The sequence below is a fragment of the Sorex araneus genome, chromosome 2, assembly GCF_027595985.1.
Source record: "Sorex araneus isolate mSorAra2 chromosome 2, mSorAra2.pri, whole genome shotgun sequence".
Lineage (NCBI taxonomy): Eukaryota > Metazoa > Chordata > Mammalia > Eulipotyphla > Soricidae > Sorex > Sorex araneus.
Window position 1 is genome coordinate 49,454,821 of NC_073303.1, and position 27,447 is coordinate 49,482,267.

General features: G+C 47.5%; 1 protein-coding gene and 2 pseudogenes across 1 annotated transcript in view; all 3 read left to right on the plus strand.

Moving 5' to 3' along the window:
- The window catches only part of LOC101553579 (fructose-1,6-bisphosphatase isozyme 2), an 83,550-nt gene that overhangs the window by 11,322 nt on the left and 44,781 nt on the right, over window positions 1-27,447 (plus strand). The window contains 3 exon segments of the mRNA XM_055124410.1: window positions 4,196-4,288; window positions 23,343-23,433; window positions 23,436-23,482. Of these exon segments, the coding sequence (XP_054980385.1) occupies window positions 4,196-4,288; window positions 23,343-23,433; window positions 23,436-23,482 (231 nt within the window).
- On the plus strand, window positions 5,929-7,250 carry LOC101558209 (zinc finger and BTB domain-containing protein 14-like; annotated as a pseudogene).
- LOC129402864 (U6 spliceosomal RNA) lies at window positions 24,094-24,192 on the plus strand (annotated as a pseudogene).

The window sequence follows — 27,447 nt, forward strand, 5'->3', positions numbered from 1 at the left end:
GCTTGTGGGGCAGCTCTCCTGGCAACATCTTGCCACGGACTCAGACTACAGTGCTCAGGCCAGATTAATCATTCCTAACCCTAGCAGGGTCCAAATCTAGTTATTACTTTTTGGATCATGACAGCATTTGTCCATGACCAATCTCTTAACTTACAGTTAAGCATTAGGCATTTTGGCCAGGCCCAGCTCAACGCTAGGGTAGCACATAGCTCACTGCTTGCCTTGGGTCCGTCCCGTCTGTCATTGGGACCCTGCTTTTTGGGGTGCTAGGAAGTAAGGGCAGCTGAAGCTTAGGTTGAGAGAACTGCCCAAGAAAAAAATATCATGTAGAGTCAAATGACTCCCAGGTTACAAAAGCATAGCATTTGCTAAGTCTTCCTGTGTCCATACAAAAGGACACAGGAAGTCCTTTTGTAAGAGCCATAGTTTATTTGGCTCTGAATAAATTATGCAAAGGACTCAAGGAGAAGAGAAAAACAATATTTACAAGTCAACAGAAGCAAAGAAGTTATAAATAAACACAGAGGAATGGGAGCACTGTGATGGGAGTAACCCAATAAACCTAAACTACCTGCGGCTATGTTAGCCTACATAGGATGACAAGGAGGTCTTTATTACACCAGTTGATCAGACCAGTACCTCTAGACCCCCTGAAACCTTAGACAAAGCTCAGTGGTCCAAGAGCCTATTTTTATAGGGCATCACTGCAAAGTCATCATTACTTTGCTTCATGTTCAAGCAATGTGGAGGTGCATATACATGATGACATCTTACCAGTACGGTTACAGGGTGTTTCCTAAAATCATCATTTTCTTAGCTTGGAACAGGGAAGTTCATCCCAAGGACAGACAGGATGAGCAAAACTTTCCACTCACAAGCAAAATCGTCTCTTCTTTTTTTTTTTTTTCTTTTTTGGGTCATACCCAGCGATGCACAGGGGTTACTCCTGGCTCATGCACTCAGGAATTACTCCTGGTGGTGCTCAGGGGACCGTATAGGATGCTGAGAATAGAACCCAGGTCGGCTGCATGCAAGGCAAACTCCCTCTCTGCTGTAGCATGTCATCCCATTACTCATTGATTTGCTTGAGTGGAGACAAATAACATCTCCATTGTGAGACTTGTTACTGATTTTGGTGTATCGGATACACCATGGGTAGTTTGCCAGGCTCTGCCGTTCAGGTGGGATACTCTCAGTAGCTTGCCGGGCTCTCCAAGAGGGATGGAGGAATCGAACCTGGGTTGGCTGCGTGCAAGACAAATGCCCTACCCGCTGTGCTATCACTCCAGTCCCTCTTTAGAGTACATGCTACAAATCAGTTATAAAACCAAAGATGTTTCATAAATTTCTATCATAACAGTTCCACATAAATGCATAGTATTCCATTGTGTATATATACCACATCTTTTTAAATTTTTTTCTTTTTGGGTCACACCCAGCAATGCTCAGGGTTACTCCTGGCTCTGCACTCAGAAATCACTCCTGGCAGTGCTGGGGGGACCATATGGAATCAAATCCGTGTTGGTCGAGTGCAAGGCAAACGCCCTACCCGCTGTGCTATTGCTTCAGCCCATATATCACATCCTTATGATCCAACTCATCCATCACTGAACACTTAGGTTGATTTTGTATCTCAGCTATTGTATTAAGTATATCAATGAATAGTGGAATGCATTACTACCTTTTGAAAAAATATATTTTGTCCTAGGGGTAGGTACCCAAAAGTAAAATTTTTGGATCCTGTGGCAGCTCAATTTTTCCCTGAGAATTCTCCCTACTATTTTCCACATTCAATATCAGACAACATTCCCACGAACAGTGGATGAGAGTTCCTTATTCATCACATCCTGGCCAACACAGATTGTTCCCAGTTCTTTTTGTTTTGTTTAGTTTGGGGCTTTTTGGTTCTCACTATTTTATTGATATGCACCATTCTTCTGTCGTCAACAGTCCTAAGCCAGAATGAGCATTTCAGGATTCCACACAGTGACGAACAAGATAAATTACACACATGGAGCTGGACACACACATACACAATAGATTTGTGGTTTCTGGGCCGCAGGCTGAGGCAGAGTGGACTGTTTCCAGGGAAAACTGAGCCCTGTTGTTGGACGGGGACACAGCTTGTGGGTTTCGACCCTCGCACTTTGCTCCCAGTCTATAACTGAAGCAGGTCAAGAAAGAGTTTGATCAGTCCAAGATAGTCCAGCTTGCTTGTCTGTCTGGGCCATACTCCCATTTCCCCTTTGTCCCTATCACCACTCCCCGGGACGACTGTCCCTATCACCACTCCCCACAGCCGAGTAGAAAGGACGATTGCCAAGAATGAGCTGGTTCACAGTTGCAGTTACTGGTTTAGGTGCACAGAGGGCCCAGGGGCAGGAACGTCATCTGGGGATGCTGAAGGAAAGGGGGCTGTGCGGCCCAGAGGACCTCCTCTACACGGGGTGCGGCGCTGCACGTGCGCAAGGACGTCAAGGGTGCAGCCGCGGTGGTGGTGGGTTCAGAGGACTTTCGGGGCCGACACTCCAGGCCAGGCGGGTGGGGGAGGCGCGGGGCAGGACTAGGCGCGCTGGAGCGGGACAATAAGGCGGGGCTGGGGCGGGGCGTAGGAGCAGTCTGGGGTGGGGCTTAAGCGCGGGGTGGGGCGTGTCCAGAGGCGGGCCTGGGGCGGGGCCTGGGAGCGGGGCTGGGGCGGGGCCTAGTAGCGGGACTGGAGCGGGGCTGGGCCGGGGCCTGGGAGCGGGGCTGGGCGGGGCCTGGGAGCGGGGCTGGGGCGGGGCCTGGAGCGAGGCTGGGGCGGGGCCTGGGAGCGGGGCTGGGGCGGGGCCTGGGAGCGGGGCTGGGGCGGGGCCTGGTGCCTGGGGGCGGGTCTCGGAGCTGACGCCCGAGTGGCCCCTCCTGCACCACTGAGGTCCGCCAGGGGCGCCCCCGAGGAATGCCCGCGCCTGCCCGGGCTTGAGGCGGCTCCGACACCAAGTGTTCCCGTGGGGGTCGCGGTGGGCGGCCTCGGAGCTGAGCGGCTCCCGGGAGCGCACGCGCGGGGTCCGGCCGGGGTCTGGGGGCTGGACCCAGGCAGGAGGAGAGGGCGGCCAGAAGCGGTCCCCCGAACGCCTTCCCGGGGTGTGAGCACAGCCCGCGGGGGCCCCGTGCGGGACGGACTCCAGGGGCTGTCGGCGGTACCACCCCCGCCCCCGGGACACGTGCGGGCCTGGCACCGGGGGCTCGGGCCAGCTCAGGGCTGGGCCCGAGTCCATTCCGGCCGCGCAGGAACGCTGCCGGGAGCAGTTCCCGGGGGCAGAGCCAGGAGTGACCTCTGCGCGTCGCCAGATGTGGCCCCCAAACGGGGAAACTGCGTAGCCAGGAGATTTTGGTCCCGTCACCGAGGTTTGCATGGCACTTTGTTTGGAACCCGTGAGAAGTATTTGGTGGTTTCTTCCCGTGGAACAGTGGGTGGCCGTGAGAAACGTGTCCCCAGACTCCGCAAGGTCTGGCCGTCACTTTGGACCAGCAGTTTTGGATGGAGCACTTCTGTGTTCTGAAGTACTCGCAAGACAGACTCTTCTGAGACTTCTGAACTCTAGGTTAAATTGTTCCAAGTTGAAAAGTATACTATTTGGGATGAGTTTTGAAAAGAATTCCCATGCAAGCAACAGCTGACCTTCCTGTGGGTGTGAGTGCAGGTAGCTCAGTTTATATTCTCCACAACATACCTGCAAGATGCCAATTTCAAACTTGGATTCTGAGCTCTGGAGTTGTCAGGGAAGGGAGATGGAGTCAGTGCAGTTGTTTTGGCTTGGGGGCCAAACCGGACATTATAAGGGCTTACTTTGGCTTTGTGCTCAGGACAGTGGTTGGTGAACCAAATATGCCATGCATTGAACTGGGGTTAGCCACATACAAGGCTAATGCTTTAACTCCTACAGCAGACTAATAGAGGAAGGAAGTTATATTCTTGTCTTTTATACTGAGACACACTTGGATCATCTCATGTAAACACCAACTGATCTAATTATGTGCTAATTAACCCTGTACTGCATAAAATATGCTGATATGCTGCCCTACTTGAGTAACTGCGTGTTTGCATAGGGATTTTCTTTTGTTCAAGTTGCTTTTTTGTTGTAGTGTTATCTGCTGCACACAGCCACTTTTGATGTAAGGTTTAGTGGTCAGATAGTCTTTCCTCTGCGTATAGAGTAAATATGTAGTCTGTTTTGACCCACTGAATGGATATTCCAACATTGACTGTCTGGTATCCATTAGAACCATATTTGCCATTTACAAAAAGGTAAGTGTACAATTTTGATTATTAAAGCCCCTCTCTTCTGGAAGGTTCCTGGTCCGGAGTTCTGATTTCTATTATTTCACTTACTGCCATGCCACTGTGGGAAAAGTAATTAAGCTTGAACTCCTCATTGGAAAATCAGAATGGTAGTTCTTTATCACACTAATCGAAAGGTAAATGCACAGGGTGTTTGTGCCTTTGAAAATCTGACTGTCGTATAAGTTCTGAGCATAGGTACCACTGTCCCTTTTTCTTCTCACATCTCTTCTCCCAACAAGCAATCTTGGTTCTGTTGGAAGTATCTCAGAGTTGGTTTTCATTGTCTTTTGTCTATCCCCTAGCTTGCTTCTTTATATTTCGTGTATGAATGAGATCATCTGGAATGAGTTTGCCTCCTGACTCAATAGTAACACTTCTCTAGTAACATCTAAGTTAATTGGAATGCAAGATTTCCTCTTTTCTTCTAAGTGAATAGTATTTCATTGTGTGTGTGTGTGTGTGTGTGTGTGTGTGTGTGGATACCACAATGTATTTACCTATTCATCTCCTCTTGGGCATTTGGGTGCTCCAGATCATGATTATTGTAAATAGTGCTATGATGGACGTAGAAGTGCGTATTTTTTAAATTAATGTTTTCTGTTTGGATAGATGCTGAGAAGATTTGCTAAAAACCACATGGACATTCTATTTTTAATAGAATGTTTTCTATTTTTACTGTTTTTCCTTTGAGGAGGTGTTTTTTAGTTCCTTTCTCCATTAAAAAATATTACTTAGCCCCTGCCGCGGGAGGGCGGGGAAGGCCTGGCGCAGGCCGCCTCGGTGGGGGGCGAGGCCCGCAGCGGCCCCGGGGCGCGCCGCCTCCCGGCCCCGAGCTCCCCCCCTTGCAGTGGCCGCCGCTTATGTAAGTTGCACTTTGCAGGCGCCGGCCCGGCTCGTGGCCTCGGCCGCGCCCGGAGGACCTCGTGAAGGTGCAGCTTTGTTCAGAGCGGTCCGGTGCCCCGGGCTGCATCTCCCTACCTAAGGGGCAGCGAGTTTCTGCTGTCCGTCCTCCAGTGGATCTCACCTTAACTTAGATACTGGACCATTCTGTTAGGGAAAAAATAGAGCGTTCCTCCAAGAGAGGGGGATCAAAAACAAAAATGCTACGCACCCGGTGGTTACCGTGGCTACGATGTGGGCCCTCCTCTCTGACCCAGCTGTACTTCTGTCCCACAAGCCTCAGGGAGAGTTGCTGACCAGAGTAGGAAGTCAGTGGGTCGGAAGATCTGGGTTATCTTCTCTTGGAGGTGGCCACAGACCTGGGTGCATTTAAGGTGTAAGGATTCCCGGTGCGAAACATCCTTAGAGATTTGCAACCCAGTTCCTACCCTGAACAGCAATCGGAAAATAAAGCAAACCTAGATGCCGTGGGTAGCTTGTTGGTGTCAGAGCCCCGCTCTTCTGCAGAGGCAGTTTGCTTTAGGCGCTTTTCGGGATGTTGGTTCCAAGGTTCCAATCTTGCAATACAGCCGAGAGTTCTTTGTTCCTTCCACACCAAAGTTTATTCGTTTGCTCACTGTACGGACTTGTGTGCCCCTGATCAGAGTTATTCTGATCTGAAGAATTTGGTGTTTAAAGCATTAAGATAATAGCCTGAGTTGTTCATGGAGGTTTTCATCAGTATGTCTGAAACCATTAAATATGATGATGATGATCATAAAACTGTTTTTGAAAACGCTAAATGAACAACGCCTGGAAAGAGAGTTTTGTGATATCGCTATTGTGGTTGAAGATGTGAAATTCAGAGCACACAGATGTGTTCTCGCAGCCTGCAGCAGCACTTTAAAAAGCTTTTCAAGAAGCTTGAGGTTGCTAGTTCTTCAATCATAGAAATAGGTTTTCTTCGTTCTGATATATTTGAAGAGGTCCTGAACTACATGCACACAGCAAAGATTTCCGTGAAAAAAGATGTTAACTTAATGATGTCATCAGGCCAAATTCTTGGTATTCGATTTTTGGATAAACTCTGTTCTCAGAAGCATGACGTGTCTAGCCCTGATGAAAATAATGGCCAGTCAAAAAGTAAGTATTGCCTCAAAATAAATAGCCCTATTGGAGATGCTACTGACACCCAAGATGACGATGTAGAGGAAATTGGAGATAAGAATGACAGCCCTTCAGATGACACAGTAGAAGGCATGCCCTGAGGTCAGGAGGACAGCAAGTCACCCACGACGACGCTCAGGGTTCAGGAAGCCATCCTGAAGGAGTTGGGGAGTGAGGAAGTGCGAAAGGTGAATTGCTATGGCCAGGAAGTAGAGTCCATGGAAACCCCAGAATCAAAAGACTTGGGGTCTCAGACCCCTCAAGCCTTAACATTTAATGATGGGATGAGCGAGGTGAAGGATGAACAGACGCCAGCGACATGAAGTTTGAGTACTTGCTCTGTGGCCACCATCAGGAGCAGATTGCCTGTCAGGCTTGTGGGAAGACGTTTTCCGATGAAGTCCAGTTGAGGAAGCATGAAAAACTCCACACGGCAGACAGGCTGTTTTTTTGTGAGATGTGTACAAAAGGTTTTACCACACAGGCCCACCTGAAGGAACACCTAAAAATCCACACAGGATATAAGCCCTACAGTTGTGAGGTGTGTGGAAAATCGTTTATTCAAATTCCAGACTTAAAGAAGCATGAGCGAGTTCATAGTAACAAAAGACCATTCGCGTGCCACATGTGTGACAAAGCCTTCAAACACAAGTCCCACCTCAAAGATCACGAGCGGAGACACAGAGGAGAAAAGCCTTTCGTGTGGCTCCTGCACCAAGGCCTTTGCCAAGGCGTCGGATCTGAAAAGGCATGAGAACAATATGCACAGTAAGAGGAAGCAGGTGACCCCCAGTGCCATCCAAGTGAGACTGAGCAGTTGCAGGCGGCAGCCATGGCCACCAAAGCAGAGCAGCTGTGGGAAACGATTGCCTGTAGCTAGGAATGACGGGACTGGAACATTGGCCCACGTGGCGAGCCACGAGACTGAGTTTGGTTTGTTCAGAATCAGTGAACACCAGTCACTGTATTCTCGTGGAAACTTGTGGGACGTTGTACTCACTGGACTAATGGCAGTGCTTGGTTGGATGTTTATAAAACTTTTCAAGGAAATAATGTTCCTTGATTCTGACCAAAGAGTTTCATTGTCCCATCTGGTGTTTAGTATTACTGTCGCCAGTATGATTTTGAAAACTGTCCAGTTCAGAAGTGAGAGACTTCTGTTCCATTGTTACTTCCTCTCTACTTGTGCTTGTGAGCATGTTGCACAGAGTGATAATTGAGTAAATTGATTTCCTAATCATCAGGATTATTTGTGACTTATGGGCATAATAGCATTTTAAATAATGTAATAAAAGTGACTTCATGTAGAGGCAGAAAGTACTGCCATGTGGCTGACCAAGAACACTGCACAGATGTGAAAACAAGTTCTAGAAATGCAGAATGGTCCTTGTTTATTTTATATGACACTTGTTTCCACTGACTGGTGGACAAATAATGGTTGCTTTGCTGAAGTATTTCTTCATTTTTATTGTCCATATCTGTAACCAAAAGTTGAGGTCACAAGTCCCAAAGGCTGAACAAATCCTCTGGGGGTTTTGGCGGTGTGGAAATTCTTTGGGGCATTACTACTTTGTAACAAATGAGGTTTGTGAGCTAGCCCAGTGGTGAGAGTACTAGACAGGTAAAGGGGTAAAAGGCAGGTGCTTTCACATTTTCAACAGCTCCAAGATTTCTAATCAAAATAGTTCTTAACTGATTTTGAAATTACATTTTTTTAGGATCAAAATTGGGACAAGAACAGGTATACTTTGGATCCATTTGTATAATTTAACAAAATGCCATCAAGCTGCGGCTCTCTTGGTAGCACAGGATTTATCTAACAGAAGATGCACTATCCTTACTTACATTAACAAATTTTAAACTTTAAATGTGTAAATAGTATAGAAGTGTTGGTCTTATATATTTCAAGTAAAAGTAGACAGCTGCACTTTCTTTGCACATTTGAATTAAAATAACCTGTCAGCAACAAACATCAGACTTTTTAAACCAATACTAAAGATTGTCTGACCAAAAAAAAAGATTACTTTGTATTATGACTTACAAATTATTCATGATTGGGGCAGGTGGAATTCTAAAATTTTAAATAATTGGGTTCTGGAAGCATCTCTGCAGCAAGCTAATTAGTTCCAAGATTCATTTGTGAGTTTCTGGACCATGGCCATCAGTGCCCTTAAATGGCACCTTAAGGCAGTTTGTGGCCGTGACAGCCAGGACCCTGAAGGGGTGGGGAGATGGGGAGGAGCAGCTGGTTCCAATCCCTTCAGGCCTAGAGTTTTCAGTCACTACTCCTGTGTATCTGGGTTTTTCATTGGGTTCTGAAGGTTCAAGTCTGCCAGGATTCATTTGGGGCAGATGGAGGGACAATGCCTGCTCCTGTCTGAGAGTCTCCCCACTCTTAAAAAATTTATTTCAAAGTAGACAAAAACCACAACTGCTGATACAGTTCTAGAGTTGAAATTGGTTGATAACAAACCTCCAAAATTAAAATCAATAAGTATAAAAAAATCCATTTTTATGTGAAAATTGCTGTATCTCATCATGGGAGTCAGTCCTTGTCTGAAGATTTACTAAGCTGTTTGTTGCTAGTTGAACTTTCTGTGTTTTTGTTTTTGCTTGTTGAGTTTAGTTACTTTCCCATCTAATTTGGTGTGCTCCTACTGGATGTCAGTATTGAGAAATTAGGAGGCATTACCCGTGTGTCCTCACAGTCCACAGACTTCAGGATCTATGGTCTGGCAGTCTGCTCATTTTTTAATGGTTTTGGTGTTGTTGAGGACTGGAGTGATAGCATAGCGGGTAGGGCGTTTGCCTTGCACGTGACCAACCCAGGTTCAATTCCTACGTCCCTCTCAGAGAGCTAGCAAGCTACTGAGAGTATTCCACCCACACGGCAGAGCCTGGCAAGCTCCCTGTGGCATATTTGATGTGCCAAAAACAGTAACAACAAGTCTCACAATGGAGATGTTACTGGTGCATGCTCGAGCAAATCGATGAACAATGGGATGACAGTACTACAGAAAGTTGTTGTGATTGCTTACATGTCTTGGGTATTATCTCATTATCGCTTGTAAAAAACTTCTGCCAGGGGTGCACCCAGGGGAGATTCCCGGCGGCTCTCCCTGTCGGCTGCGCCCGGGTTTTCTGGGGTTTGGTCCCAGCCGGAGCGGCCCGGACCATGGGGCAGACAGAGGAGGAAACGAGGGCCAAGCCAGTTGATTGATCAGTTGCCGTTTATTCCATTCACTCCTGTTTCTCTGCTTCTCTCCCGGCTCTCAACCCCCAGCCCACTCTTCCAGCCTAGTTAAATCCCCCCAGCATGAAGGGGTTGGGGCTTACACATAGGTGTGGTCACCATCAATAGGGTTAAAGTTCTTTCCCTAGGGGATGCTGCTTCTAGGACAGATTCTCCTTCAGCAGGACGACCCACCCAAGGGCCAGTCCCACGAGTGTGTTTCTTCTCTCCTCCTCCAGCAAACATATAAGCATTCACAATATTAATCATTTTGTGTGGACACAATAAGAGATGCATTAAGCTTATATAATTGCTCTCCTGGGGCCATCTCGATCTCAGACTACAGTGCTCAGGCCAAATTAGCCTTTCCTATCCCTAGCATGGTCCTAGTTTCATTGTTACTTTTGGATCATGTCAGCATTTGTCCATGATCAAGCTCTTAACTACCTGAGGCTATGTTATCCTACAATCTCTGTGTCAGATGTATGGTGTGAATATTTACTCCAGTGCAGTGTCTTATTTTAGCCATTATATTTTTCTCGGTGTAGAAACTCTTTACTTTCATGTAGTCTCATTAATTGTTTTTGCTTCTATTTTCTTTGCCAATGACATTGGATCCTTGAAGATGTCTCTGATTGTCCTGGAAATGTCATGGAAAGTTCTGCTATGATTTTTTATATATACATATATATATATATATTATATATGTTGCTTTTTGGGTCACACCTGGCAATGCATAGGGGTCACTCCTGGCTTTGCACTCAGGAATTACCGCTGGCGGTGCTCAGGCAGGGGACCCTGATGCTGGGAATCGAACCCGGGTTGGCCGCTTGCAAGACAAATGTCCTACCAGCTGTGTTATCGTTCAAGCCACCTCTATGTATTTTTTAGAACAAAAACTTTTGGTCTGTTTTGAACAAAACCTGTATATGGAGAGATAAGGGTTTAGTTTCTTTTTTTTTAAGTTTTATTTTTATATGTGCTAACAGTTTTTAGCTGTAATGGAGCAAACAATGAACAATGGGATGACAGTGATACAGTGATACAATGATGTGCTAACAGATTTTCCCAGCACCTTTGTTGAAGATACTTTCTTTGCTCCTTTATTGTAAATTAACTGTCCAAATATCCGAGGGTATACTTCTGACTTCTTAGTTATTTTCCATTGGTCCAACAGTCTACCTTTTCCCCAGGACCATAGTATTTTGATTACTATAGATTTGTAGTATAATTCAGAATCAGGGAATGTGATGGTCTCCATCTTCTTATGATTGCTCTTTCTCCTTGTGTGTGTGTGTGTGTGTGTGTGTGTGTGTTTACACAGTCACAGATGGGATTATTTTTCTGATTTATTTCTCTTCTCCATCATTGTTTGCATATAAAGATGCTACAGATTTCTGTAGATTTATTTTGCAATTTGTTCCTTTAGAGTTTATAGGTTTATAGTTTCTAGGATATTTTTTCACAGTTATTGATAGCATGTCATTTGCCAATAATAAAAGTTTGGCTTCTCTTTACTGATTTAAAATAGATTAATTTATTGCCATATTTTTACATGATATCTGGGAGTTTGTGAATTTAGTCTTTGTTTCTTTGGTCTTCTATGCTTTTATCCTGCTTTTTATGTTGTGGGAAGGTTGCACTTGTTTGTGCCTTCTGAGTATCTTTGTCAAATAGTACCAGATCATTTACCCCTGATTTTTAAATTTATTTTTTATTTTTTATTGAATCACCATGTGAAAAGTTACAAAGCTTTCAGGCTTAAGTCTCAGTCATACAATGATCAAACACCCATCCCTTCACCAGTGCACATGTTCCACCACCAAGAACCCCCGTATACCTCCCATTCCATCCTATCCCCACCCCTCGCCTGTGTGGCTGATGATTTTCACTTTACTTTCTCTTTACTTTGGTTACATTCAATGTTTCAACAGAAAACTCACTATTATTATTTGGAATTCCCCCCCCCCCCGCCAAATCAGACCTGCTGAAAAGGCAGCATTTGATAATTTGTTTTCCATTGCTGAGAATGAAGAGCAAATGAGGTCTTGGATTTCTGTATTTTAGTATTTTAGTAACTATGTCCAGAGAAATTTCTGCCAGAAATTGCATCAATGCAAGCTCGTACCACTGTTTAGTGGTCTCCGGGCTCATGGGCGTTCAGCAATGGAGGGGCCACACATGTGTGGCCACTCTGGTCACATTTTGGTGGAGAGCGGCGCCGGTAATGCCCCCCGTCCCGAGATCTTCCGCACATCCCGTCACTGCAAGTTTGTACATCTCTTTAGTGGGTCTTATAAGATGGCACTCGCCACACCGCCACCAGGGAAAGGAAAAGCCGAGAGAGGAAAACCTTTCCCCTCCTGGGACGGCATGGGGCCATAGCTTAGTTCACAGTCTAGAGGCATTTCTGCAGGAAGCTGCTGGTGCCGAAAGTAGAGAGCTGGCCTCCGGGATCATGGGTGTTCAGCAGCGGAGGTACCCTGATATTTTGACTTTATATCCCCTCTTCAGTTTAAGCACAAGAGTCTAAAGAATATTATTCCAGATTCCGTTACTTTTGCAGGTAGGAGAGGTAAGTGAGTCCCATCAGGAGTAGATTACCTGGTTGATTTATGCAACACCGGAAGGAGCTTCTTTCCCTCCTCAGCGCAGTCACCAGGAAGTGCCTGGGAAGCCTGGCGCTGAGAGTCTGCTCTGCTCAGCTGCATGGTGGCGAACTCTCCCAGCCCCGCGAGGTAGTCCTCGAGTCTTCACACAGCACCTGGGTTCCACTTGTTCATGGTGGCGACCTCTCCCAGCCCCGCGAGGTAGTCCTCGAGTCTTCACACTGCACCTAGGAAACCTGGGGGAGAGAGTCTGCTCTGCTCAGCTGCATGGTGGTGACCCCTCCGCAGCCCCGTGAGGTAGCCCCTCGAGTCTTCACACTGCACCTGGGTTCTGCCCGGCGTAGGATATGATCCCTACCACCCAATTTCTTTTTTTTTTTTTGGTTTTTGGGTCACACCTGGCGATGCACAGGGGTTACTCCTGGCTCTTCACTCAGGAATTACCCCTGGCGGTGCTCAGGGGACCATATTGGATGCTGGGATTAGAACCCGGGTCGGCCGCGTGCAAGGCAAACGCCCTACCCGCTGTGCTATCGTTCCAGCCCCTTTACCACCCAATTTCTTAGAGAACCATGAAGCCTGGACTGGAGTGAGGACCTGCCCTTTGCAGGAAAGGAAAGTCAGTCCTAAATTCTACCCAGAAACATCGCCTTCCCTGAAAGAAAAGAATTCCAGGAGGAGACAAATAGTGTAGCAAAACAAGTTTATTTGGAAAATAAGGAGAGGGAAAGAAAGAGAGATATATGTCCATGGACTTCTCCACAGTGAAAATAAATGAAGTACACATCTTAGGCAAAGATGTGGGCAAATGAGCACGTTTGTCTCTGCCCAGTTAGTTTATATGCAGTTCCCCAAAGTCTGTTGGTAGCGGAGAGCTTGGAGCTGTTGATGGTCTCCTCCCACCCCTCGGCCTGTGCTGCACCTGGGGAGTCTTTCCTTCTGTGAGGTGTAGCCACGTTCTGTGTCTCAAGTTGTCCAGGTCTCCTTAGAAGGGTCCCGTATTTCAAAGGCCTTTGTGCGTTTGGGCTGGCTTAGATTCCAGGCAGTGTTTTTCCCAGTCCACATTATCAGAACCCCACCCCCAACCCCCACCCCCACCACCTTATCTCTCTGTCTGCAACGTTTTCTCCTTCCCCCCACATTTTATGTTACTACTTTGAGAAAGGGATTTCTTTGTCTTTTATAGAAGACAAGTGCCCTAGATTAGTAGTGATGAACTTCCCTATCTGTTATTTGTCTATAAAGCTCTGTATCACTTCTTTGAGTTTGATGACCTCTCTATATCCCATATGCAATATTCAAGTCTGGATGCCTGTTTCATCAAGCCTCTTGGCTATAGCACACCATTTCCATCTCGCCTATAGAGTTCGTTTGATAGAACTTCTGTGAGTTTTATGGGGTTCCCTTAAACAAAATTTTTTTTTATTTTTAATTAGTGAATCACCGTGAGGGCACAGTTACAGATTTATACACTTTTGTGCTTATGCTTCCCTCACACAAAGTTCGGGAACCCATCCCTTCACCAGTGTCCATTCTCCACCACCAGTAAACCCAGCATCCCTCCCACCCTCCCCAATCCCATCTCCCCCCACCCCACCCTGCCACTGTGGCAGGGCATTCCCTTCTGTTCTCTCTCTCTAATTAGCTGTTGTGTTTTGCAATAAAGGTGTTGAGTGGCCAGTGTGCTCAGTCTCTAACCCTCATTCAGCACGCAATTCCCTTCCCCCACATGGCCTTCGACTGCATTAAAGTTGGTGATCCCTTCTCTGAGTTGCCCTTTCCCCAGAATGTGAGGCCAGCCTCCAAGCCATGGAGTCAACCTCCTGGTACTTATTTCTACAATTCTTGGGTGTTAGTCTCCCACTCTGTTATTCTATATACCATAGATGAGTGCAATCTTTCTATATCTGTCTCTCTCTTTCTGACTCATTTCACTCAGCATGAAACTTTTCATGCCGATCCACTTAAATACAAAATTCATGACCTCCTTTTTTCTGACAGCTGCATAGTATTCCATTGTATAGATGTACCAAAGTTTCCTCAACCAGTCATCCGTTCTAGGGCATTCGGGTTTTTTCCAGATTCTGGCTATTGTAAACAGTGCTGCGATGAACATACATGTGCAGATGCCATTTCGATTATACTTTTTTGCCTCTCTGGGATATATTCCCAGCAGTGGTATTGCTGGGTCAAATGGGAGCTCAATATCTAATTTTTTGAGAATCGTCCATATTGTTTTCCAGAAGGGCTGAACCAGTCAGCATTCCCACCAGCAGTGTAGAAGGGTCCCTTTCTCCCCACATTCTCTCCAACAGCGGTTGCTTTTGTTCTTTTGGATGTGTGCTAGTCTCTGTGGTGTGAGGTGGTATCTTGTGGTTGTTTTGATCTGCATCTCTCTGATGATTAGTGATGTAGAGCACTTTTTCATGTGCCTTTTGGCCAAAGTGTGCCTTTTGGCCATTCGTATTTCTTCCTTGGTAAAGTTTCTGTTCATTTCTTCGCCCCATTTTTTGATGGGGTTGGATGTTTTCTTCTTGTAGAGTTCAACCAGTGCTTTATATACCATTGATATCAACCCCTTATCTGATGGGTATTGTGTAAATATCCTTTCCCATTCTGTGGATAGTCTTTGTATTCTGGTCACTGTATCTTTTGCGGTGCAGAAGCTTTTTAGTTGAATGTAGTCCCATTTGTTGATCTCTGTTTTTACTAGATTGCTTAGTTCTGTGCCACCTTTGAAGATACCTTTATCTTCAATATCATGGAGAGTTTTGCCGACCTTGTCTTCAATGTACCTTATGGTTTGTGGTCTAATGTTGAGGTCTTTAATTCATTTTGATCTGACTTTTGTGCATGGTGTCAGGTCAACTCTAAGCCCATTTTTTTGCATGTGGTTGTCCAGTTGTGCCAGCACCATTTGTTAAAGAGACTTTCCTTGCTCCACTTTACATCTCTTGCTCCCTTATCGAAGATTAGGTGGTCATACATTTGGGGTTGTGTATAGGGATATTCCACCCTGTTCCATTGGTCTGTGGCTCTGCCTTTGTTCCAGTACCATGCTGTTTTAATTGTTACTGCTTTGTAGTAAAGTTTGAGGTTGGGGAGGGTGATGCCTCCCATCGTCTTTTTCCCAAGAATTGTTAAACAAAATTTTTTACTTGTTGTATCTATTTTCTTTTTCTTTTTGTTCCATACCTGTTTTGATCATTCCTGAGATGATATATAGGGTGCTAGTGGATCTCCTAGTACTCTAGAGTGCTAAACCCTCAAATGAGGTTTTGTCCTTGAGTTAATCTCCTAGAACTTCCCCAAAAGAAGTGGCTTTACATCAGTTTGTTGTTATGACAATGTTCAACCCCACCTATGTGTATCTCACCCTTCAAGATTGCTATATAAATATGCTATAAGAGCAGAGCTCCTGCAGCCAAAGACCTCCGGAGCATAGCCACAGCCATGCTCAAGGCCCCTCTCCACACGTTCAGATGAGCCTCAGGCATGAAGGTACCGGCAGAAGAACCCAGGTGTGTGGTACCTGGGGCTGAGACCTCTAAGCCTGCTCGGATCGGGACTGGGCCTCTTATACCCAGATTTCCCATTTCCAGTAGCTAGGTGGTCACACCCAGGGACTGCCCCCGGTGCCTGTAATCCCACCAATGGCCAACATCCAGAGAAGCGCACGGCTGCAAAGCAGCCGTGTGACATCTTATAGCCTACTTCTCCCTCTGGGAGAACCTGGCAAGCTACCGAGAGTTTCCTGCCCACATAGGGGAGCCTTACAAACTCCCCATGGTGTATTCATGTGCCAAAACCAGTAACAATGCTGGGTCTCATTCCCCTCACCCTGAAAGAGCCTCCAATGCGGCATCGTTGGGAAGGACGAGTGAAGAGAGGTTTCTAAAATCTCATGACTAGGACAAATGGAGACATTACTGAGACTGCTCGAGAAATTCGACGATAAATGGGATGATAATGATGGTGATGATAAGAGGAAAGAAGGGATTATGGGACTACAACAAGACGAGGAAGAGGATAAAATGAGGGAGAGGACTTTGAGGTCCAGGAGACTAAGGGGGAGGCTGCTCTCAGCCACCGAATGCTCGAGTCCTGCATGCACCTACACTTTTTCTCTTTGAAACTCACAAGTACTCACTTGACTTTAGAAGATAGATTGGCTGAGACAGAACCCCTGGCCTAGGGCAGGATGTGAGGGGAAAGGTTGAAGGTCCCAGGCTTCCCAGCCTGTTGACTGTGAGTCTGCACCCTGCTGGGGAGGGTGGCTGGGCTATTTTCACTTTTTTCTTAAATCTTTTCCCCTTCTGTTCTTTTTGGATGGTCTTATGCATTCTGTGCTGGAATACATGGATTTGTTCCTCAGCTCTGTTAGGTGACTCCACTTCTGAGCCCCTGTGCTACTACTGTGCTTTCCACTTAGGTGATTTCTGCTAGTATTTTTCTCTTATTTTTCCTTTCCTTATTAGAACTGTCTTGTATTATTTTCTTCAATTTAGCGAACATTTTTCTGATATTACTGTAAGACTTCCTGCGAATGTTTAGCAAACTTCGTGTACCTGAGTCTTGGGTCCTTGCTAAACTTTAGTCTCTGTGCAGATGAATTTCTGTGCTTCTTCACTGTGTGTGCTTTGAGGGTGAGGATCTGGCATTTGGGGGAGCTCTCAGTACCATCTGGGGTTCATATTCACAGATTCTTACCAGAGCCCGGGGCTAGTTTGTGTGGCTCTGAACTATTACTTAGAATTTGTTGTCACAAGCTTATTGGACTTGTGCTTCTGCTTCTCTGGAAGGGCAGACTGTGTGCCAGTAATCATTCACAGTTGTTAGCATCTTATCAAAGTCACTATGTCAACTAACCCAAATGTGTAGCCCTTGGGATGTGACACTTGCTCGTAATATACAGCAGTTCTGTAGTCTTGGCAGGCCCAGTGTCCAGGAGTGTCTGCATTCACTTATATTTAGCTGCCTGTTTGTTCAAGTTCACCTGGGAAGTGTCCACAGCCTGCCAGTGAACCTGTTCCTACCAAACCTGATGCTCACCCATCAGTGCAAGCCACTGGAAGCAAAGAGAAGCAAGTGCAGAAGATTATCTGTCTGCTATTTTAAAACTCTTGCCTTTTGATGTCAGTACTTGTCTTCAGATGTATAATTCCCTTAAAAAAATTCAAAGTTCCTTGTCAGTAGACCAGGGGCCATCCATACACAAATGCAGTCTGGACCCTATATGGGGATTGACTCGTCCCACGATGTCTCTGGACTGAACACACTAACCTTAGGTCTCCCTCTGCACGGCATCTCTTAGCTATATTTTCAGGCTTGCTAGTGAGAAAGTGAGGATGTAGCTGCACCTGCCTCACTGCTACAACTGTCACTGTCACTGTCATCCCATTGCTCATCGATTTGTTCAAGCGGGCACCAGTAACATCTCTCATTGTGAGACTTATTGTTACTGTTTTTGGCATATCCAATATGCCATGGGTAGCTTGCCAGGCTCTGCCGTGTGGGCACGATACTCTCGGTAGCTTGCTGGGCTCTCCGAGAGGGGCGGAGTAATCGAACACGGGTTGGCGGCGTGAAAGGTGAACGCCCTACTGCTGTCCTATCACTCCAGCTCCGGGATACAACTAGGACCAGGAATTCTGTGTTTGCAGGTGAACCTCTGTGTTTGCTTGCCTCACACAGAGGCAAGCAGACATAATGATGAAGCAGTGTTTAAAACAAACCCCTAAGAATGCCCTGCCACAGTGGCAGGGCGGGGTGGGGGGAGATGGGATCGGGGAGGGTGGGAGGGATGCTGGGTTTACTGGTGGTGGAGAATGGGCACTGGTGAAGGGATGGGTTCCCGAACTTTGTATGAGGGAAGTATAAGCACAAAAGTGTATAAATCTGTAACTGTACCCTCACGGTGATTCTCTAATTAAAAATAAATAAATTATAAAAAAAAAAAAACAAAAAAAAACCCCTAAGCACAACTGGTGTCTTTTCGCATCGTCTCAAAAATATCATGCCCTTTGTCTTTCTAAGCTATACCTCAAAGGCACATACCTACCTGACCTTTTTTTTTTTTTTCTTAACCTGAACCATCATTTTTATTTCTAACTTTCTCAGACACCAGAAAATGGAGGAAACAACTAAAACCATGGTCGGTGCATACTGAGGTGGGGACCCCAGGGTGTGCCCTGGTTTCACTGCCTCGACTCTTAAGTCTCTCCTCCTCAGCCGGCTACCTTATGACTGAGCGGGCACTGGAAATCCCATTTTGGTCTCCACAGAAATTTAAATTATTTTTCTCACCTCCTACTTCTGCTTTTCTTCTAATGTTAAGATAAAAAGTGTTTCTATGACATGTGTGCATTTGTTGGCCCAGAGCTGCTTCCCCTTCTCCCCAGGATTCCCCAGCAGAAAGACAAGCAGGGAGGACCACTGCCTGGTGGTGAAAATGGCCTGTTTAATGAAGAGCTGCTAGCATACTTATAGTAACATCTGAATGGGGTTGAGGTAAGGACTAAGGTGTGATTGGTCATTTACATAGATAAACATTTGGTGGAGGAAATTATCTTGGAGAGATTAACTCAAGGAGACACTCTGTCTCCCAGGGACATCTACATTGCTTTTATTTTTCCCTTTAGCTGTACAAGTTATCAATACTTGCAGTTGTTTGGATAAACACAGTTAGAGACAAAGACCCCAACACTTAGTTCTCTGGGTTCTGAGAGCAAGCAGGCTTTTACCATAAATCCCAGACTAAGTCTTCAGGCCAGTTTAGTTTGTTCTTTCCCACGGGGGTCCTGTCTCTTAAGTTGTAACAGCTCACATTAAGACCATGTATTTATGCTTTCTAGAATGTCCCATTTCAATGCCAGGTAGCTTTGCCATTTGCCCCAGGTCCAATCAGTCCCAAGATGGGACCTCCCTTTCGGGGTGTTAGGAACTACAGCAACTGAAGCCTGAGTCAAGTATTTACAACCAAGTAATTATACCCAGGAGTAGATATATTTTAGAGTCAATCAACTCCCAAATATTAGGAGCATAGCATTAATGGTCTTTCTGTGTTTATCCAAAGAACATTGCTCTATAGTAGAATATAAAAAGGCTATAGGGGAAATAGAAAAGCAGATACAAATACACAGCACTTCAAATACAAAGCAGTACAGATACATAGTTCAGAATTACCAGAAAGTTCTGTCTTATAAGTAATCAAGACTGACTTGGGGAACTGAGACAATGAGAGGTAAAATACAAAGGAAAGGTTAAAGATAAACTTTAACTAAGTTAGGGATGCTGGCAAGGGCACAACAAGCTTCTCTGGGAGGAGAAAAAGGGGCAATTCACAGAGGAAGCCTAGAACACTGTGGGTTAATATCCAACATCTATTAACTGTGTGTTTGGTGATAAATCGTGAGTAAACCAGAAATGAGAGAAGCACAAGCAATAGTTGGCTTATCCCTGAGAGAAGAAAAGGGCCTGCCCCAGAGGCAGGCTGAGGTCAGGGCTGGCAGGAAACTGGGAACATCTGTGGTGGGAAATGTACACTGGTGATGGGATGGTGTTGGAACATTGTATAACTGAAACCCAGTCATAAACCACTTTGTGACTGTGTATCTCAAGTTGAAACAAGAAAGAAAGCTCTCTTACCCCTGTTGATTTCATTAGACAACCAAAGTCCATGTTGCCAGTGATCTTACCTTTTATCAACACCGTTATCCTGCCCCAGTGACTTCACCAACTCTCTGACTTTAGCAGGACACCACATGACTAGACCCATCTTCCTACACTGGCCTACTGCACTTTTCTGGCTATGCCTAGTTCCACTAGTTCCTTTATGAGCCCAAGCTTCAGTCTGTCAGTAAGATGGTTTTGGGGTAAGTCTGCCATCTTTTCAGGTTGCAAGTGACTGAATAAAATTTATTTTCTTGCACCAACCTATACCTACCCTTATCTCTCAAATATTGGCCTTCAAGCCGGAGCATCTGGGCTCAATTTGATAATAATCACCCACCTCCAACAATTCTAATGTATAACTGAGACAAAATACTGTATTCTTTAAGGTGCCTGACATAATAATTTCATGAAATTACTGCTCATGCCTGGTGATAATGTCTCTGGATCCTTCCCCACCTCCAATTCAGATTACAACAGAGTCTGAAGTTTGCTTTCATTTTCCAGATGTTCCAAAAATATCATTCACTTGCCTTCAGAGCCCAAGTTGTCAGTGAAGAAGTAGGCCCTGGGATATAGTTGGTTATGAAATTGAGTCTCCCTTGTGGCTCTGTTCTTCCACTGAGGTTTGCTGTTCCTTTCTTAGAATTCTCACTTTGTCCTGTTGATGTAGGCAGGAAGATAGGGAAAGGCCCTTGGCAATGAAAATTTAGATTTAACAGAGTCTCTGGGAAGGAGAATCTTAAGACTTGCAGATTCAAGAAAACAAAAGACCGGAGGAAACCATCAGCAGACCCTGAGGATAATGGACCCCTCCCCAGAAAGTTCCCCAGAGAAGGCCAACACCACTCCCAACCTCTCTGGTAACCTTCTTAGCAACGGATTTTTTCCTGGAAAGAAGCCCCACATGGGGGCAGGTTGAAGAAACCCTATAAAAGACACCTTGAACAAAGGAAACACACACATATGCTGCCTGAGCCCATGTGCTGCTTGTGCCCACGTGGCTGAGCATATGTGTCGCCCGAGCACATGTGTTGCCTGCATCTCCCTTCTTGAGATGTGTACTTTTGATATAGGCAGGTAGATAGGGAAAGGCCCCTGGCAATGAAACTTAGATCATCAAAGTCTCCGGGGAGGAGAATCCTGAGACTGACCCACCCTGTGGATACAGGAAACTCACCTGATAAGACCTTCAACAGACTTTGAGGATAATAGACCCCCCACCCTGTGGAAACGCACCTGATAAGACCTTCAACAGACTCTGAGGACAATAGACCCCTTTCCAGGGGGTTCCCCAAAGAAGGCCATCACCACTCCCAACCTCCGTGGGGCCCACCGACATCACTTTCATGCTTTCGTGTCCAGTGCTAGGATGTGTGTAGAGCTCTCACCACCCTTGGAGAAGCCAGCTTTCTCTCTTGAGCGAGTTACTCTTACTTTTCTCTCTTATCTCTTCCTCCTTCCCTCAAAAAGCCTCTAAATAAAATCTGTTTACTTCACTGCTTGTCTACGCCTTGTGAGGAACTGGCCCAGAACAGACCACAGGAATCAATTTAGCTTTCTCAAGACTCTTAACTTGATTTTCTGCCCCTGAGCAAGGAATTCGGATACAGGCACCCCGGGTCGCAAGAAGGGTGGTGGTCAGACCAGATAATCAGACCTATATCACAAGACCCTTATCACAAGACCCTTATCACAAGACCCAGGACTGCCCCCAGAACCGGGACATTCCTGAATATTGACGAGAATACTGATCTCTAAAACCATAGGCTAAGGAGTGATGTCCTTTTAAATGGATTGGTTAAGAAAGTTAATATTACAAATCTAATTGCTATGAAATGCGCGGGCTCTGCTGTAACGGCCAGGGAAGGCCTATATAAGATCTCCTTTGGAGAAGCTCGGGGTCTTTTGCCCAACCTGCTGGACCTGCGTGTCCGAGTAGGCGGCTGGACCCTGACTAGCCAGTCTTATAATAAACCCTGCTTGATGTTTGCAGTCTCTGGAGTCTCTTTGTCATTATAGGGAGATCTCGATCCGTGCCCTAACATCCTGAAATTCTTTTCTGCGAGTGAGACAAGAACCGCTTCACGTAACTCACCCGTGGGGCCCACCGACATCATTGTCTCTCAGATCCTACTCATTAATATTTAGTGTTGATATAACTGGAGCGATAGCACAGCGGGTAGGGCGTTTGCCTTGCATGTGGCTGACCCAGGTTCAATTCCTCCATCCCTCTTGGAGAGCCTGGCAAGCTACCGAGAGTATCCTGCCCACATGGCAGAGCCTGGCAAGCTACCCGTGGCTATTTGATAGGCCAAAAACAGTAATGACAAGTCTCACAATGGAGACATTATTAGTGCCCGCTTGAGCAAAATCGATAAACAACTGGACAACAGTACTGATGTTGATGGGCCCCATGGGTGACTTATGTGAAGCAGGGAGGAGAAAGAAGATCACTTTCTCCCCAACTGCATCCACCACTCAGGACCCAGGGTTACTGGGTTCTGGTTTCGCTCGTAGAAAAGGATTTCAGGAGTAGACAAGCAGTGAAGTAAACAAATTTTATTTAGAGGTTTCTGAGGGGAGGAGGAAGGGATAAGTGGGAGAGAGAATGCGCTCAAGAGAGAATGCAGGGCTTCTCCAAGGGTGGTGAGAGCTCTACACACATCCTAGCACTGGACACGAAAGCATGAAAGTACACATTTCAAGGGGGGAGATGTAGGCGGCACATGTGCTCGAGCACCACATGTGCTCGGCCACGTGGGCACAAGCAGCACATGGGCTCAGGCAGCATATGCGCACCCTTCCTTTGTTCAAGGTGTCTTTTATAGGGTCTCTTCAACCTGCCCCCATGTGGGGCTTCTTTCCAGGTAAAAGTCCGTTGCTAAGGAGGTTATCAGGGAGGCTGGGAGTGGTGATGGTCTTCTTTAGGCTGGTTCACATTTTAATCAGATTAAGGGAGAGGTCGAGGGAATTCAGGAACTTCATGGGGAGGGGTCCAACCTCCTCGGAGTCTGCTGAAGTCTTATCAGGTCTGTTTTCTGTATCCACAGGGTGGGTCAGTCTCAGGATTCTCCTTCCCAGAGACTTTGTTAATCTAAGTTTCATTGCCAAGGGCCTTTCCCTATCTACCTGCCTACATCAGTACTACAATAGTTGATATGACTCAAGTAAAGACTTATAGGAAGTGTCCAGGAATGATAAACAGGATGGGCCTGGGATGGGAGTTGGGGTTGGGTAAGTACTGGCCACCAATGGGCAATGCATGAAATAGTGAGGAGTGTGTAGCTGGCTAGGTTTGACCCATCTTCATGGGGAAGGCAAGTTATCCAGTAACACAGAGTGAGTTGATCGTCCAGACAATGGGAATACTAGACACATTCCTCAAAGAACTGCTGAGTAAGTTGATGAGACTCTGTAAAAAATCAGAGCTCAAAGCTGTTTCCCCTTTATTCTGTAGACCTCAGAGAATGAACCTTCTGAAAATGAAGCCCTGCAACCTGGTCATAATATCGTGGCTGCAGGCTATGCACTCTATGGCAGTGCAACTCTGGGACTCTTTCCATGGAGCAAGGAGTGGACCTCTTCATGCCTGATCCAGTAGGTACCCAGTGCATGGTGTCAGTATTGAACTTCGTGGCCTCTGTGTTTGAATCTCAGATCCTGAGATAATTTCCTGGTCTTTCCTAATACTTTCTTTTGGAGACAGGGCTCCAAAAACATAATGAACATTTGTCAATTTGAAAATAAATTTGAGATTCACTAGGGCAGTTGCATCAAGTCAGGCACTATCATTTAAAAGAAAATTATTGCTTGTTTTGGGTCCACATTTGGTTCTGCTCAGGGTTACTCCTGGCTCTGCACTCAGGAATCACTCCTGGCAGTGCTCAGAGGACCATATGGGACAATGGGGACCAAGCTCTTTACCCTCTGTACTATTTCTTTAACCCATGTGCACTGTCCTTGAGGAATTCATTATATAAAAATGCACTAAGTGTGCTCGCTTCGGCAGCACATATTGGATATGTGTTGGAATATCTATATTCCAACATGGGGGCAGATTGAAGAGACCCTATAAAAGACACCTTGAACAAAGGAAGGGTGTGCATATGCTGCCTGAGCCCATGTGCTGCTTGCGCCCACGTGGCCGAGCACATGTGGTGCTCGAGCACATGTGTCGCCTACATCTCCCCCCTTAAGATGTGTACTTTCATGCTTTCAGCACAATTGGAACAGATTGGATACAGAAAAGATTAGCATGGCCCCCACGCAAGGATGAAATGCAAATCCGAGAAGTGTTCCATATTTTTATAAGGAAATTCCTTAAAAAACTAGAAACTGAGCTTCCATATGACCCTGCATTACCACTTCTGGGCATATATCCTGAGGGTGCATAAAAGCACAGTAGAAATGACATCTGTACTTATATGTTCATTGCAGCACTGTTCACAATAGCTAGAACCCGAGTGCCCGAGAACAGACAACGGTTAAAGAAACTTTGGTACATCTACACAATGGAATACTATGCAGCTATTAGGAGAGATGAAGTCATGAAATTTGCTTGTAAGTGGATAGATATGGAGAGTATCATGCTAAGTGAAATGAGTCAGAAAGAGAGGGACAGACATAGGACTGCACTCATTTGTGGAGTAAAAAATAACATGAGACTGACACCTAAAGACAGTAGACACAAGGGCCAGGAAGATTGCTCCATAGTTGGAATCCTGCCTCATAAGCTGGGGGAGAAGGCAGTAATAGAGAAGGGATCACGGGGGCTTATCCTGAAGCCCCTGCCTGGCACCTTGCCGCCGCCGCCGTCCGATCCTGACCAATCTCCATCCTGCAGGTAAACAGGCAATCCCTTGGAGAGCCTGCCTCAGCGCGGAGAAGCCCCCTCCCCGCCCCCTGCCCGCCGAGGCTCGGGGCTTCTCCTGAAGCCCCTGCCTGGCACCTTTCCGCCGCCGCCGTCCGATCCTGAGCAATCTCCATCCTGCAGGTAAACAGGCAATCCCTTGGAGAGCCTGCCTCAGCGCGGAGAAGCCGCCTCCCCGCCCCCTGCCCGCCGAGGCTCAGGGCTTCTCCTGAAGCCCCTGCCTGGCACCTTTCCGCCGCCGCCGTCCGATCCTGACCAATCTCCATCCTGCAGGTAAACAGGCAATCCCTTGGAGAGCCAGCCTCAGCGCGGAGAAGCCCCCTCCCCGCCCCCTGCCCGCCGCGGCTCGGGGCTTCTCCTGAAGCCCCTGCCTGGCACCTTTCCGCTGCCTCCGTCGGATCCTGACCAATCTCTATCCTGCAGGTAAACAGGCAATCCCTTGGAGAGCCTGCCTCAGCGCGGAGAAGCCGCCTCCCCGCCCCCTGCCCGCCGAGGCTCAGGGCTTCTCCTGAAGCCCCTGCCTGGCACCTTTCCGCCGCCGCCGTCGGATCCTGACAAATCTCCATCCTGCAGGTAAACAGGCAATCCCTTGGAGAGCCTGCCTCAGCGCGGAGAAGGCCCCTCCCCGCCCCCTGCCCGCCGAGGCTCGGGGCTTCTCCTGAAGCCCCTGCCTGGCACCTTTCCGCCGCCGCCGTCCGATCCTGACCAATCTCCATCCTGCAGGTAAACAGGCAATCCCTTGGAGAGCCTGCCTCAGCGCGGAGAAGCCCCCTCCCCGCCCCCAGCCCGCCGAGGCTCGGGGCTTCTCCTGAAGCCCCTGCCTGGCACCTTTCCGCCGCCGCCGTCCGATCCTGAGCAATCTCCATCCTGCAGGTAAACAGGCAATCCCTTGGAGAGCCTGCCTCAGCGCGGAGAAGCCCCCTCCCCGCCCCCTGCCCGCCGCGGCTCGGGGCTTCTCCTGAAGCCCCTGCCTGGCACCTTTCCGCCGCCGCCGTCCGATCCTGACCAATCTCCATCCTGCAGGTAAACAGGCAATCCCTTGGAGAGCCTGCCTCAGCGCGGAGAAGCCCCCTCCCCGCCCCCAGCCCGCCGAGGCTCGGGGCTTCTCCTGAAGCCCCTGCCTGGCACCTTTCCGCCGCCGCCGTCCGATCCTGAGCAATCTCCATCCTGCAGGTAAACAGGCAATCCCTTGGAGAGCCTGCCTCAGCGCGGAGAAGCCCCCTCCCCGCCCCCTGCCCGCCGCGGCTCGGGGCTTCTCCTGAAGCCCCTGCCTGGCACCTTTCCGCCGCCGCCGTCCGATCCTGACCAATCTCCATCCTGCAGGTAAACAGGCAATCCCTTGGAGAGCCTGCCTCAGCGCGGAGAAGCCCCCTCCCCGCCCCTTGCCCGCCGCGGCTCGGGGCTTCTCCTGAAGCCCCTGCCTGGCACCTTTCCGCCGCCGCCATCGGATCCTGACCAATCTCCATCCTGCAGGTAAACAGGCAATCCCTTGGAGAGCCTGCCTCAGCGCGGAGAAGCCCCCTCCAAGCCCCCTGCCCGCCGAGGCTCAGGGCTTCTCCTGAAGCCCCTGCCTGGCAACTTTCCGCCGCCGCCGTCGGATTCTGACCAATCTCCATCCTGCAGGTAAACAGGCAATCCCTTGGAGAGCCTGCCTCAGCGCGGAGAAGCGCCCTCCCCGCCCCATGCCCGCCGCGGCTCGGGGCTTCTCCTGAAGCCCCTGCCTGGCACCTTTCCGCCGCCGCCGTCTGATCCTGACCAATCCCCACTCTGCTGCTTAGGGGCGTGTCCTCATCTCAGGGGGCGTGGCCTAAAAAGTGGGCGTGGCCTCTTTCCGGAGTGGTGGCCACTAATGCGGCCGCAGTTATTTTTTTTTTTTACCATTCCATGCCGTCTCCTTTGGCCACAATTGATAGAATTCATTCCTTCAAAGAACTCCCTGAGGCCCTCCCTTTCCCCCACTTCCCGCTGCCGTCTGCGTCTCCCGAGTTTCTGATGTCACTCCCTGCTTGCCCGGTGCACCCCATCTCCCGAACCGGCTTGTAACTGTGCACGTCCCCCCCATCAACAGGAAGACACTGGGGGCGTGGCCTGTGTCTTAGTAGGCGTGGTCTAAAGTGGGCGTGGCCTCCTCTCAGATCGGCCAATGCTAACGCGGCCGCAGTTATTCTTTGCTACCTCAGCTCAATCCGTACTGTGTATTCCTTTGAAAACTCACTTTTGCGATCTCAAACATTTACGCAAAATAGCCATTAGCTTAGGCTGACAGTATAAAAGCTATCAGTGAATAAGGGAAGTTTAGCACAATCGGAGCCCCTTCTTCCCACAAAAAGCAAGAGGAATAAATAACTACAAGGTTCCAACTCTGCACTTCCGTGACAATATGAAGAAACAGCGAAAATCCCCTCCACGAAGAGAGGGAGAAGAAAAGATACTAGAAACCTCAAAAGAGTCTCCCAACATCTACGACCTCTCAGATAAACAATTCAGAGAGGAAATATGGAGGAGAGTCGACCTACTCCAAGCAACTATGGAACAGACATCCAATAAATTAAGGGAGGAGATGAATCAAGCGCTGGAACGGTCTACCAAGAAAATACAGGAAGAAATGAGAGCAGAAATGAGAGCAGAAATTTCATACCTTCGAACGGAAGTCTCACAAATAGAGAAGGGATCACTAAGAAAATGATGGTTG